Source organism: Trachinotus anak, unplaced genomic scaffold, assembly GCF_046630095.1.
Source record: "Trachinotus anak isolate AG129_WGS33_773 ecotype Australia unplaced genomic scaffold, CSIRO_AGI_Tana_v1 ptg000009l, whole genome shotgun sequence".
NCBI classification, from domain to species: Eukaryota; Metazoa; Chordata; class Actinopteri; order Carangiformes; family Carangidae; genus Trachinotus; species Trachinotus anak.
In genome coordinates this window covers 17884875-17898668 of record NW_027273860.1, presented here as the reverse complement: position 1 = coordinate 17898668, position 13794 = coordinate 17884875, and the positions used below count along the sequence as shown (strand labels likewise).

The 13794-nt window shown below is 42.2% G+C and overlaps 1 protein-coding gene across 15 annotated transcripts in view; it reads left to right on the top strand.

Annotated features, from left to right (window-relative positions):
• The window catches only part of LOC139625543 (microtubule-associated protein 4), a 118541-nt gene that overhangs the window by 51480 nt on the left and 53267 nt on the right, over positions 1-13794 (top strand). For 9 of the 15 annotated variants that reach the window (XM_071485605.1, XM_071485612.1, XM_071485604.1 and 6 more), the window contains 3 exons: positions 6709-6822; positions 7894-7980; positions 11314-11502. In XM_071485605.1, the coding sequence (XP_071341706.1) occupies positions 6709-6822; positions 7894-7980; positions 11314-11502 (390 nt within the window). The remainder of the gene's footprint in view (positions 1-6708; positions 6823-7893; positions 7981-11313; positions 11503-13794) is intronic. The other 6 variants (XM_071485606.1, XM_071485609.1, XM_071485617.1 and 3 more) reach the window with 2 other exon arrangements.

Genomic DNA, 13794 nt, shown 5'->3' with positions numbered 1-13794 from the left:
GTGTGTGTGTGTATGTGTGTGTGAACATACCTTTTATGAATAGATCGATTTATTTTACCCTGAAGAGGGGTGTGGTCAGAGCTGCAGCTTTGCAGGTATGGAAGTGGCAACCTACTGTGACCCACTGGTTTGTGAACAGCTGTTTTGAACCCTCGAGTTTGTAATTTGGCCGTCGCCATCTTGGTTTTTTGAAACCAGAAGAAACCATATTTGGAGGAGAAGGTGGAGCTGAGGAGGAGTGAGGGGTGGAGCTGACCTGCTCTGTGCTCTATCCTGATTGTCTGGCAGGTCGCTGGGTGTGGTACAGTCAGTCACACAGTAGTCCCACCTGAATGCATTCCCTGCTTTATCATCTATTTTCCTCTAAATGGACCATAATTTAAAAACTGTACATCACGTTGTATTGAAGACTTGAAGCTAGTGACTGAGACCATAAACTCATTCGAAGAACATTTACTGAGGTAATAAATTAGGTAAGAAGTAGGATCATTTTCCCATAGACTTCAATACAATCAGACTTCTTTTTGCAACCAGTGGAGTCGCCCCCTGATGGTCATTAGATAAGATGCAGGTTTAAGGCTCTTCAGCACTGGCTTCACATTACAGACCCAGAGTCTATGTCCATTTTTATATACAGTCTATGTTATGGAAAGGTAAAACTTGACAGGGTTGGCTGATTGAAGGGGAATATTTAGCGTCAACTGAAGAATGACTCAGTTGCTGCCAGCTTGAAAATGTCTTGTTATTTTTATTCCCTTGAGTTTAGGAAATTACTACACAATGAGTCATCAACCACAGGGACCAAAAATATGCTCCAGCTCGGTACAATCTGCAGTCAGCACCGGGTTTGAATGTCTTGTGTCCCGTTGTCATCCAAAACGCCATATATGGTGTTAAGAACCAGACAAAGTGGTGAACAAGAAGTGATGATTTTACTGCCAAACATAAGCAGCTGGTGAAAATGTCACTGGAATAGAAAGTGTAACTACAGCCTGAGTCATGTTTCAGATGTCGGGGATGTCATCATAACAGAGTCTGAATGGCGGCGTTCCTCCACTAATGCTGGCATCACTGATCCTGAATCTGCTACTTGTCCTCAGAACAACCCTCACAGGGCTCCAGTGCGTCTTTGCCAACTTTTCCATGCATGAGTAGGATTAGGCAGGACTAGAGTGTGTGTGTGTGTGTGTGTGTGCGCGTGTGTGTCTGTGTAGTCCAGGTATTACTCATGTTTGGGGGTTTATGGGGACAAAAAGCAAGCCCCCTTAATGTAAGTCAGTAAATTTTAAGGTGAGGACGTATTTTGAGGTTAGGGTAAGGAAAAGTAGCAGTTATGGTTAATGTTAGAATAAGTGTATTTTAATTCTTTCAGATCTGCCAACTGTCCACAGAGCATGGCGTCTGACTTTGTGGCGATCTGTCTGCCATCATGTTTTGTGTGTATTTCTCTGTCTGTGAGCACGAGTGTGTACTTTTAGCGTGTTTGCACGTCTTACTGTGTGCTTGCATGCCCGTGTATGTGGGTGTGTGCACATTTGTTTGTCCACATTAGTGCAGCTACAGCAGAGTAGCTGTGAGTGTGTCCTCAGAGCCCTGTGAGACGATAAAGTTCATCCGTCAGACGGATAGCTGCTCCAGTCTGTCTCGCAATACCTTGTCCTCACACTGAGGTCAGCAGCCTCCCCCCAGCAGCAGCAGCGGCAGCAGCAGCTCTTACATAATTCGGAAATTTCGTTCACACTAAACGCAGGATCAGATATTTAACTCTCAGTAGCAGAGGTTTTGTGGCACTACCTGTTAGAGGCTTGTTTCCTACTTAGATAATTGGGTTTACATCAGGTCAGCAAGTTCGACCCACACAGATCTGCTGTCACAGAGAAACTTAAAACTTTAAAATCTCACACCAGCAATGCTTTTAGTTAATATAAGGCATCCTGTAGCCTTAGTTCTGCTAAGGCTTTTCAATAGCTTTTTGATGGATAATTAGAGACACTGATCCCCATTAGCTCTTGTGTTTGTGTGTCTATACAGTTTTGATATTGACAATACAACCATACACATTCACAGTAATAAGTACTGTGACAACACAGCAATACACATACCACTATGCGCAACACATAATAATTCACATAACAATAACAGCTGACGTAATTTGAATAACACAAACACAAAGAAAATGAACAATCACAGACTGAATCTAACAGATTAATATCATCCTGCAAAACTGCATGCCCATCAATCTATACACAAAAGTATACTCATTAATTATGATTTTTTTTTTTTTTTTTTGATCATGTACATGATTTTGTTGTATAATGTGATCTGGGGGTGAAATCCATTCCTGCATTGCTCTGTATGTTACTGCACACTGAACTGATATTGTTTTAGAGTTTGGCAAAGTAAAACAACCTCCAGGAGCAGCCTTGGTGAATAATTGTTTGTACTTGTGCTAAAGGATAGTTTTTCATGAAAAAATAAATGGAGTCCTTGTTGTTATGTCACTCTGAATCAAAACCATCAATGAAAAAAGAAATCCTTTTTTTTTTTTTTTACTTCAAACCAAGAGCGACATTCATGTATTTTGCTAACATTTGTTCTCCATCCAAAATAAAGAGCGACACCCACTGCTTTAATCTGGACCAGTTACAATTGTCTTATATTACTTAATGAAGATTAATGAAGTTTGACTTACTTGTTTTATAGTTTGTTGTTTCAGATGCTTTGCACATTTCCTATCCTATCCATTTTTGTTACCACTCTCTGTATGTGTTTGTTCCATAATGATTTATTGTCTGTAATATCTCCCAGAAGTTTGGCTTCATCCATCCGCTTTATTAACATGTTATTTATACTGAGTTTGGTTTTGAACCTAAAGAAGAATTTGCTCCTTTTACAACACTGGTTCTTTTTCAGAATACGTTTATTACTGCAGCAGGAATAGGTGGAGTTACGTGACCTTTACACTTGTTAGGTTGATGTTTTCCTCAGGAATGTGGTCACATGTACATGAGTGCATTTACACCTGTCTCAGGTCTGATGACAACCTAGACTTTCAGAGGTAGTCTGGCTGATCCACTTACATTCAGACTGCAATGCGTTCTGTGTGCAATGCAATCTGCATTTACATGTGTTTTTCCTTATCCAAATATGATATCCACATACAAATTGCATGGTAAGAGGTAGAGGTGCAGTCCTTCTCTGCTGTTAAGAAGGTTTGACTCACACTTGTGTGTATGTTTGTATTGTTGTATTTTTCATACACTTAGAAATAACAGTGCTGTCTCATTTTGCTAGTTATTGCTTTAAATTTGAATTTAGATAAACAGCAGACTTCCACACAACTTTCTGCATCTATGATACATCAACTTTACTGTAGCAGCAACTTCATTTCACTTACCTCTTAGCTCTTGAGAGAAAAGCAGAAGGTAGTGATTTCACTGCGTTTCCGTGTGGTGATTATGCAAAGTTCAGCCTCTCAACTCCACAAACTGAAGAGGTGATAATGGCTCGACTTCAGAGAACATTGGTTTTTACATTTTAAAGCATGCTAGTTTAATTTAGTGATATGATATTTTTCTCTTTTGATGTATTTTTTACACCCAAGCATTCTCATTCAAACACGCGTCACACCTGTCAATCATATGTGACCCATGTTGTTTGCTGTGAAAGCAGCAGAGTTAGCCAAAAGACTATTCTTCTGTATTTGGATAGCTGTTACAAAGTGATCCTAAAGAAGAATGTAAGATTAAAAAGACTTTTTAATTTCTAACTATCCATAATTAAAAAGACAAATTGTATATCACAGATCTGAGATTTAAACTTGGGAGTCAGTCATACTGCTTATGTGAGCTCTAATGTGAAAATGTTCTGCCAAAGACCGAGGCCCTGAAGTGATTATCTGTGAGACAGTTGTTAAAGGTCAAGTCGTCATGATGACTGACGACACTGTAATAAGCCTCCTGTTGAGCACTGACTCACCTACTAGGAACAATTTATGGGACATGTTCCAAAAAACCCACTAAAACTGAAACAACACCCCCCCCCCCCCACCCCCCGAGACAAACTCAAACACACACACATGCACACACTCAGATTTGATGCATCACAGTTGGTCTTCCTCCCTCGTTCAAGCTGAGCAGTTCACCAGCGGTACATTAAACACAGTCCAGTGTGTACAGTGTAAATCCAGCATGAAATTTCCTCCTGCGGACTCAAGTGAACCCCTTAGAATTTGTCTGAGCAAGAAGAAGACCTCAGGAACAATAATATATGCTGACAGAAAAAAAAAATCTTAACCCCCAAAATTTCAGAAAAAACATGGTTGCAGCAGTTATTTGAGAAATTAATTTCAATGGGGAATTTTATGCCTTGTCTTATGTAGACATTGGTGAGATCTAAACTGGTTTATTTAAGCTTGGGTCTTATTTAGTTTCAGTTGTTTCTATTGGTTATAATAATGTTGTATCCTTAGTAATTGTGATAAGAGGTGGTTTTGGTGCTAATTCCTCCACCACACCTCCACCCACCTAGATATTTTTCTCTAGCAGAACAGACCTCAGATTTTTTTTCCAACAAAGTACGAATGTAAATTTGACTGAAAAAGAAGACTAAGACTAAGGCATCTACATGCCTGAGCCATCCCATCTATCGTGGGGGGTTTGATGTAGGGGTTACTGAGCCGGTCTCATACTCTGTGCGGGTATGTCCTGCAAAGGTTAGGAACCATTGATCATTGACGCCACTTTATTTTGATGCAGAACTGAAAGTGAGTGTGCCTGAAATGCTGATGTAAAAATCCCCCATTGTACAACAAAACAGGATGAGGACAACTGTGGGGAGCAGAGTGGGCTGTGAGCTGAGTCAGGAAGTAGGTGTGGAAAGTATGATGGATGTTTACAGCTGTGAATCTGGATAAAAATTTCATCACTCAACTTTGTTTTCCCAACCAAATAAATCTAGCTAACCTAACAGATAGTTTAAAACTTGCATCAGTGTCTTACTGCTTGTGTCTCATGGCCTCTACGACTTTGTGGTCGCAGATCTCAGCCATTAACTTGGCGAGCACAGCATCATAACTACTGAAATCATCCTTCTAAGTACCACTGTAATAGGTATCTACTGACTCTCTAGTTGTGTCACCTCGGTCTGCTAATATGGCTGCTAATTTTGCCCAAAAGATGTTTTCTTTGAGTGATGGGGACCTACCAGACAGCTACCAGCTTTGAGGTTATGTATTTGCGTAACCTCCCTCCCGATGATTTGAAAACACCCCCTGGCCACAGCTTCAAATAAGGCTGTGATCTACCCGAGTCAAGCCACATGGTTCAGTAAGGGCTGAAAATGCAAATAGGGATACTATTAAAGGTTTTCATACCAGTGCCCCTGACTGCCCTTTCAAAGCCGCTTAGTCTGATTTCAGCACCTTGGACAGCAGCGCAGCACAGCAGGGGAAACATCCGCCTGGTTTCTGCTTCACTGGCTTAACCAAGAGGAGCAGAAGATGCTCAGTGCGTGTTGTTTTGGCGAGGGAAGTCTGTTGTGACCTTGCGTGTCTCCTGTTATTTCCCCAAAAATTTGTTTACAAGGCAGAGAGAGAGAGACACAACGACTGGCAGACAGACAGAACTCGAGACCGTGAGGACGAGTGCTGCTGCACTAGTGTTTTTGAATCAATCAGTGACCCTGCCGACGGACTGTTTTCTGCGTCCTGCCGAGACAGACAATGCACACCCCGCCATGGCCCCTGTGTGTGTCTGATACATGGAAGCATTTGTGACTTTGGGTGGCGTCTTGTCTGTTCGCCTCACTGTCACCCTCTGTGGACGCTGCTGGGAGAGGGTTGCCACTGGTGCCTCCCTCCGTCTTTCCTCTGCTCCTTCCCTCCTCCTCTGCCTCACTTCCTTACTGTTTACCCATCTTCCTTCCTTTCCTCCATTCTTCACTCCTCCTTACATCCTTGCCTGTCTGTAACTCCAACTCAGATCTTCCCTGCATCGTCCTCTCTGACCCTCCTCCATCTTTCCCCTTTCCCTCGTCTTTCTTTCCCCTCTTCTCCAGCCACATTAAATCAGCCAGTCAGGGGTCTGTCCTCTGCGGTCCACTCTGGACCTCTGGTTGGAGACGGGCACAAGAGTTGAAGGGTGACTACGGGAGTAGAGAGGGAGGGAGTGGGATGTGAGGGGAGGCGCTAGCTGGCGGGGCCTGGGACCTGAACCAGACAGACAGTGAGACGTCACACCAAACCCAGACTCCCTGACTGCGATTGCATTCTTGTGCGTGTGTATGTGTGTGTCTCTCTTTGTGTGGCGATTGTGCGTGTGTGTGTGTGACTGGGGGTTCACAGTGTTAGTAGCTCAGAGCCAGCTGAGGCTGCAGTGGAGACAGACAGAGAGAGAGGCACAGAGCAGCAGATAGGAAACACCACTGAATGTTGAGTTGTATGGGACTGGGATATCTGCTTCTGGGAGGAAATTTGGCAGGTGAGAGTGTGGGTGCTTGTGTGACCGTTCATGTGGGTCCATGTGAGCATGTTGTGTGTAACAGTCCACCATATAGAATTGTTTGTTTTGTAAATGACTGCTGTGCGAGGGGGCGATTTGTGTTGAGAGTGATTTCTTAGCCTCGTGTCATTAAATACGGGATGCACAGTAACACGTCATCAGCGAGGAGGGGGGAACTGATGTTCGATGATCCATGTTGTCACTGCAGGTTGCAAGCTGACCTCGGGGGGACAGACATCAGCGTCACGCCCAGAGCCGCAGGGAGAGGTGCGGCCACTTTCTCTTGACCAGAAGCAGGCCTTGGCTACAGACTTTTTATCAGGTACGAAGGACAAGAACAACGCCCCAAAGTAAAACTTCCAAATAAAATGAAACAAATAAAAACTGCTTGGAAAAAACTACTTCCTCCATGGTGGTGCAGCAGTGGTGTTTTCTTGGAGGTGTGTAATGTTAGTGGTCAGAATAATTGGGCTTTTTGCATATTGGAGACAGCTACACATTAGCTAATGCTATTTTCAGTGACTTTGACTTGACTTTAATTTACTTTAATAAAACTCAAAGATTTGCAACTTCACTTTTACTCGCTACCAGTGACTTGTGACTTCACTTTAAATTTGATTAACCTGACATGAAATGATTTGATATCTGCACCAAGGCCTGAGGTGTTAAATTGCGGTTGAAAAAAAAGTATGATGCCAATCAGCTTTGAATCAGACAGACTACTGACAGCAGCCAATCATGTTGCGGGAGCAGAAAGGGGGAAGATGCAATGGCTTCATTCCACCTCTAGGATGAATAATAATAATACTGACTTTATCGTTTGGATAGAATCAGACTTTATTGGCTGAGTATATTGAGCTGAGTATATTGAGAATTTGTCTGTGGTTGTCTCGAGCTCTCAGGATACAAATATAGACATTAGAAATACAAAAGGACAAAAAGAAGAAAAACAAAGGTAAATAGCTATTATGTACAAGCAAAAGGTATGAAAATAGATATATGTACAACAGCATATCAAATTTTCTGATGAGGTTGTTAATGAGTGCTGAAACAGTGATGTGTAGCTATGTATAATTTGTTCTGGGTGTGAAACCAGAACAATATTGTACCTGTATAGTCTAAAATATAGAAATGATTGTGATTTTTTTCCCAATGTTTTTCCACCTTTGCTTCCCTTGTTGTCTACCTCTACCTCGCCCATTCTAAATTATTCATGCCTTCATGACCATGCACCATCTCCTATTCATCTATTCCTTCTTTTTCTCCATTGACAACCTCATCCATCTATCCATCCATCATCTTCCTTATCACTTTTTTTCCTTCTCGTCTCTTCTCTTCTTGTCATTGTCTTTCCTGTTCTTCCATGCCTCCCCCCCTCCCTCCCTCCTGCCAGCCTCCATGGCAGGTTATTCAGATCCTCTGGGCTCTCAGACCAGCCCTGCCCAAATGATGGATACTGGCCTGATGGGAGCTTTCTCAGGTAGAGCTCGCATTATTTTCCTCTAACTGCTTCTAACACTGAAACTGGTGCTGCTACTAAAATAATAACTAATAACTAGTTATAAGTACTTATAAATAGTATATTGATTCATAGACTCTTCTAACTTGGCATTTGTTTCCCAGCCGCAAATGTAGAAGGTCCTTCAACGTTTTTATTTTCTATGACTGAATCTACACAACAGTTGAGACTTTAGGAAGGCGCCCGGTCACCAGTCACCATTCACCATCTTCACCATTAGTCAACAAGTAATGGTGAAGAGAAACTGAGTGAAACACCAGCGGTACTTTCATTATAGTTCCTCCTGCAGTAGCACCTGTTGCCCAGTGCCTTTATTTACATACTGATTAGATGAATAACATGCATTTCTCACTTTCTAAGTATCCTCTAAGCTTCTGACCAAATGATGGACAAATACAACAACAATACAACAGCCAGATGAGAGTTTTACATATTTAGGAAAATATATCTAGACTTCATTTCTATGTCTGATAATGCGATATAAGTTTTATAACCATGAGTTAACAACGTGGAGAAAAAAGTGCAATTACGCAGCAATACACAGTCCTATTGTGGTGTTGTGTTAGTTTTTTGTTTTTTTTTAGAAGTTTTTTGGGGCATTTTTTGCCTTTATTGATGGGACAGTAGAGAGTGACAGGGAAGGGGCAGAGAGAGAGGGGGAATGACACGCAGGAAAGAGTCGGGCCGGTCAGTCGCCTGCTAAGAGCACCCGCTCTTGTGGTACGCACTCTAAGCACTCCGCCATCAGGCCGTCTTTTAATGAAAATATATTTACGTTTTTTTTTTTTTTACTCCATCTGTGCTATATAAGGCCTTTAAAGAAGTTGCTTACCATATGTGGTTGTCAATCTCAAACTAAATGTAGCCAGAAACTCACTGTTCTCTTGCTCACCTGACACGATTTTACCTGCATTTACTCTTCTTTTAAACTCAAATACTGATAGTAGCTTAAGTGAGCATTGTTAACTCTTTAATGCAAAAAATTATCATTCTGCATTCATCCTGTACTTGTTCCTATGGTTAGAAAATAAACTCAACACCAGAGATGCCCAATTTGAAGTAAGATTTATCCACTTTCAGTATTTCCACTTCAAAAGCTCTTGATCATGTTACATTAGCTTCTCTTTTTATAAATCTTAAGGCTGCTGGTGTGTGTTTTCCATTTGTCTCAGCTGTTCTGTTGCTGCAAATGAAGTTAGTCCATATATTAACTATTCGTTTCCTTGCGCGAACAGGTAGCTAGCTAACATTATTAGCAGGGACATAGCCCCGTAGCTCACATAGGAAAGCTCAGGGCAGTGGCTGTGTGCTGCTCTTTTACAGAGGTGTTAGTTAGTCCTCCAGTTAGTCTTCGTCCTTGAAATCTCATGAAATATTGTTTGAAAACGCTTCAAAAAACCATGTTTTGCTTTTCAAAGTTTGTTTTCAAGTGAGCTCATTGTCGCTCCTTTGGAGAAAAAAACACCACAGCTGCAGTTCTCACCAACCGTCAAGTACCAGTGTGTGTTTTCTGCCCTCTGGCCTCAGGGGGCCGTAATGAGTTGACAACAGGGGGGTGAAGAAATCCCTGCTCTAGAAAACTTACTTGAACAAACTTGGTTTCGCAAGACAAAAGACTTCAGGGATTAAAACCAGCTGTGTCAGGGAGACAGTCTGAGGGACTGAAGGGTGGATGTGGAGTCCGGTTCGGGTGTAGCATCTCTAGCTTGCAGGGACATAACATCATTAAAACTCAAGATGCTGCAACAGGTCAATTTTACATGCAGCTGAAAAAACGTCTTATTTTGGCATGGATTATGCTCTAAGTTGACCAATCACAGGCATGTGGCTGTTTCTCAACTGTCAACTTTTGGCACTGAGAGGGGGAAGCAACTCAGTTACGCTAACAACAGGATCATCAGTGTCGTTGAGGTTTTCTCATTTAAAATTATACTTCAATCCATTTACTTCTTCTAATTTGCTCTTATGTCATCAAAGGTCAACAGTAACCATATGCACACACAAGTACTTTGTTTTAATTTCTACATAATGCCAGTAATGACCTGCCTGTATTTCTACACATACTGTATACACTAAATTATGTGTCAAAATGAGGGATTTTTAGAAATACACTTTTACAAACATGCACGAACCGTCTATCATTGAGGAACATTACAAACAAACATGACTGACATTTCATTACTCAGATCTTTTTGCTCATTAGATGAACTTTCTCATTAGAAATGTCGCTTTAATGCAACAACTTGCCTCCAAACTGAGGCTGTGAAATTCACCCAGTTAGTTGCATGGAGAGCTGTTGCTGTCAGTGACTTGGTATCTGCTGATACTCTACAGAGTGACGCACACACACACACTCACACACACACACACACATACATACACACACACACCCACCCAGTATGAGCTATGAGGCTGAGTTATGCCTTTCACTTTGCCAACCTCTGCATACCCAGCTCTCACTGTTGCCTTAATGAGACCTGTCGTCGCTGGGCCACCGAATCACTGCTGCAGGCCTGAACACACACACGCACACACACACACGCACACATGCACGCATGCACACACTTTTCTCACACAGACACTCATACAAACACACATACATGTCCATGAATGTCCTCGAAATTACTCTGTAACCCAATTTCCACCAATTTACCATACCCTCCACGCACACACACACAGTCTGGACTAATCTCACTCAATTATGCGTTTTTAGACAATACACACACACACACACACACACACACACACACACACACACACACACACACGCACACACACACACACCATAGACATACACACATTCATAATAACACCACCAGCCTCTGCCGACTCTTATCACACATACTGTGCATATTTAGACCATAAGTACATCCACTAAGCTACAGTGGACGACGGTGCTCAGGTTATATATGCTGTTTTTTTGAGTCATTCATTCCTCTTTTTTTTCTCTTGCTCTGTCTCTGCTTTGTCTTTGTACAGTACAATAATTTGATTTGTTCGTGCTGTGATGAATAAACTAATACCTAGTACACCCTTGTCCACCCTCTGCCTCATGCTCCTAGTGTGCTTTTGCAGGCCACTACAATAAGTTCCCTATAGGTCAGGAATACTATTACATTATGTCAGTGGGCTACCCTCATTAAATAGGAAGACCACCCTTACATTAAATAGACTACCTTTCATTAGTGGTGTATATTTAGTAAGACTAGCATCAATGCTAAGAGAATCTCCAAAACTGACCCTATATATATATGTGTGTGTGTGTGTGTGTGTTTGTCCGCTTTTGTTCTTTAGGTTTCTCCCAACCTGGAGGAAAGGGGGTCAATGTGGAGCTGGGAGCTGCACCCATCCAAGCAGAGAGACCTCCAAGTATAGCGGAGCCCCAGCATCCTACACCCCCAGCAGGGTTAGACGTCCCTAAAGAGCACAGCCCCATGCTGCCCGAACCCCAGGTTCCTCGCAGCCCAGTAGATCTGTCAGGAGGTAAGACACGTGCAGGTTAGCTCACCTGCCACAGATCTGTGTCTAGTTTAAAGTACTGCTCTTCTTCAGTTCAGTTCACTGGAGCAAAGGGAGCTCATGTGCCGCACTCAGGGGCGACTGATCAGAAATGATGAGGAGAAAGTGTTACTTGCTTTTTCTTGCTTAACTTTCCCAGCTGGTCCAGTCCAAATTACAACGTAACACTATCTTTAACTACTGATACACAGTGGGGTCCAAAAACCTGAGATCTTTTTTGTTTCAGACTTTTGGACCCCACTGTATTTAAGTGTTAAATTACAGGAAGTACTCAGTACTAATACAACACCAGTGCTATTGTTTTTTCCTGATTTAAAACCTGTCACTGATTAAGATCATTCTTGTATGTGTAATGTAATGCTGAGACTGTAACTACATTAATTCTTCACTTCTAGACCAATTTTAATTGTAATGCTGTAACTGTGTTGCAACAAGGCCATGCAGTGTTTCTAAACAGCCCTCTCAATGCTATGGCTGGACTGGTGCATTTCAATGGTTATGAATTCAACGTTTAATTTGTGAGAGGAAAAGTGTGTCACATAATCTCAGCTGTGACAGAACTGTATGGAGGCAGTGTTTGTTATGCTAGCTAACTCTGAGCGGCAGGATGCAGGATGTGAGGATTTAGCATCAACAGTAGCTTTAGACATACACATAGAAATGAGCAGCGCAGGACAGAAAAATTAACTTCAGCCTAATTTGGATTGATCACATGTGGCTGATACCTGACCACCCACTTAATGATGTCAACACTGGCACCAACACAGATCCACCAAACTGCATCAAAGCACCTCTACCTTCAGTTTTCCAGTGACTGCTGAAAATGCTACAATTCTTAAATGGGGCACTTTTTTGGCATATTGAACGTTGCTGTGATTGTCGCTGGACATAAACACATATTCATGTGTTTTTGACTGATCACCACAGTCACACATAGTTTTAGCTTTTAATTGTGTTTTATTGAAAATTTAATATCAAAGTGCTGATTTCTGTACCACTCTTGTACTCTTGCATTCTTGTCATTGACAAATGCCCCTATTAGCCATTTAAATGACAATGACCCAGTTTTATAACAGCATTTGGTACTTGGTCCTTTAACTTTATATACATATATGTATGAACTTACATATATACATGTATGAACTTTACATTATATACAATTGACCACTTCCCCATTCACTTAAAGGACCAGTGTGTGGCATTTAGTGGCATCTAGTGTTGAGGTTGCAAATTGCAACCAACAGAGAACCTATGGTGGCCCCTTTAGGTAAAATAAAAACGGAGCCAGTGTTTGGTGTGTTCATGCTGGGCTGCTGTAGAAACATGGCAGTGCAGCATGGTGGACTCCTTGGAAGGGGACCCACTCCCGATGTAGATATGAAGAGCTCATTCGAAGCTAATGAAAACACAACAATTACTTGTTGGTGATTAAACACTAATGAGAACATTATAAATAGTGAGTTTCTGCTAGTAGAGCCCCAGTAGTGCCCTCCCCCCCCCAAAAAAAAAAAAATCCTACACACTGGTCCTTTAACTGGAGAGGTGGTCTCAGATTTATATATGACTGTGCTGCACTGCCTGATTCATTCCACAGAGAGGTGCAGTATACAGATCAGCTGTCTGTCTTTGCTGTTGCGTAGCTTCCTCCTCACACACTCCAGATCCAATGTGATGTAGTCGTCCAGCTCAAGGTCAATGAGCCATCTGATGCTGACATGTATAGGATGTGCCATCACGGCTTCCACTCATATACTGTATGCATGTGGTGAGTCTGTGTGAGTGTGTGTGTGTGTGTATACAGAGAGAGGATGTCTGTGTCTCTCACTGTCCACTCTCTCTTCACCAGCCCCACCCCCACCCCCACCCCCAGGAGTGCTGCTCTCCAGTTGAATGCACATGTGATCTTAGAGAGCGTGAGGTTGTAGTTGTCACCATGCTGTGACTTGTGTCACCTAGTAGAGCCATGCTAACATCCCATGTGGCCAGTGGAACCATGCACAAAGCATCAGAGCAGCTGAGCCCCCATGGCTCACAGCAGGTGTCAGCGCCCCCCCAAACAGTGCAGAAATGCTCAAAAATAAAGGTCCTGCTTCTCCTCTGAGATCCTAAGACTGGAGCTTTATGGGTGTTTGGAGGGTGATGCTGACATCTAATAGTCAGCAGCTACTCATGAGTAGAAATTACTGATGCTCATTTTCATCCATGTCTTCTGAAAGGAGAATTCCTGCAGAAAACAATCTTATGATAAACTGTAAA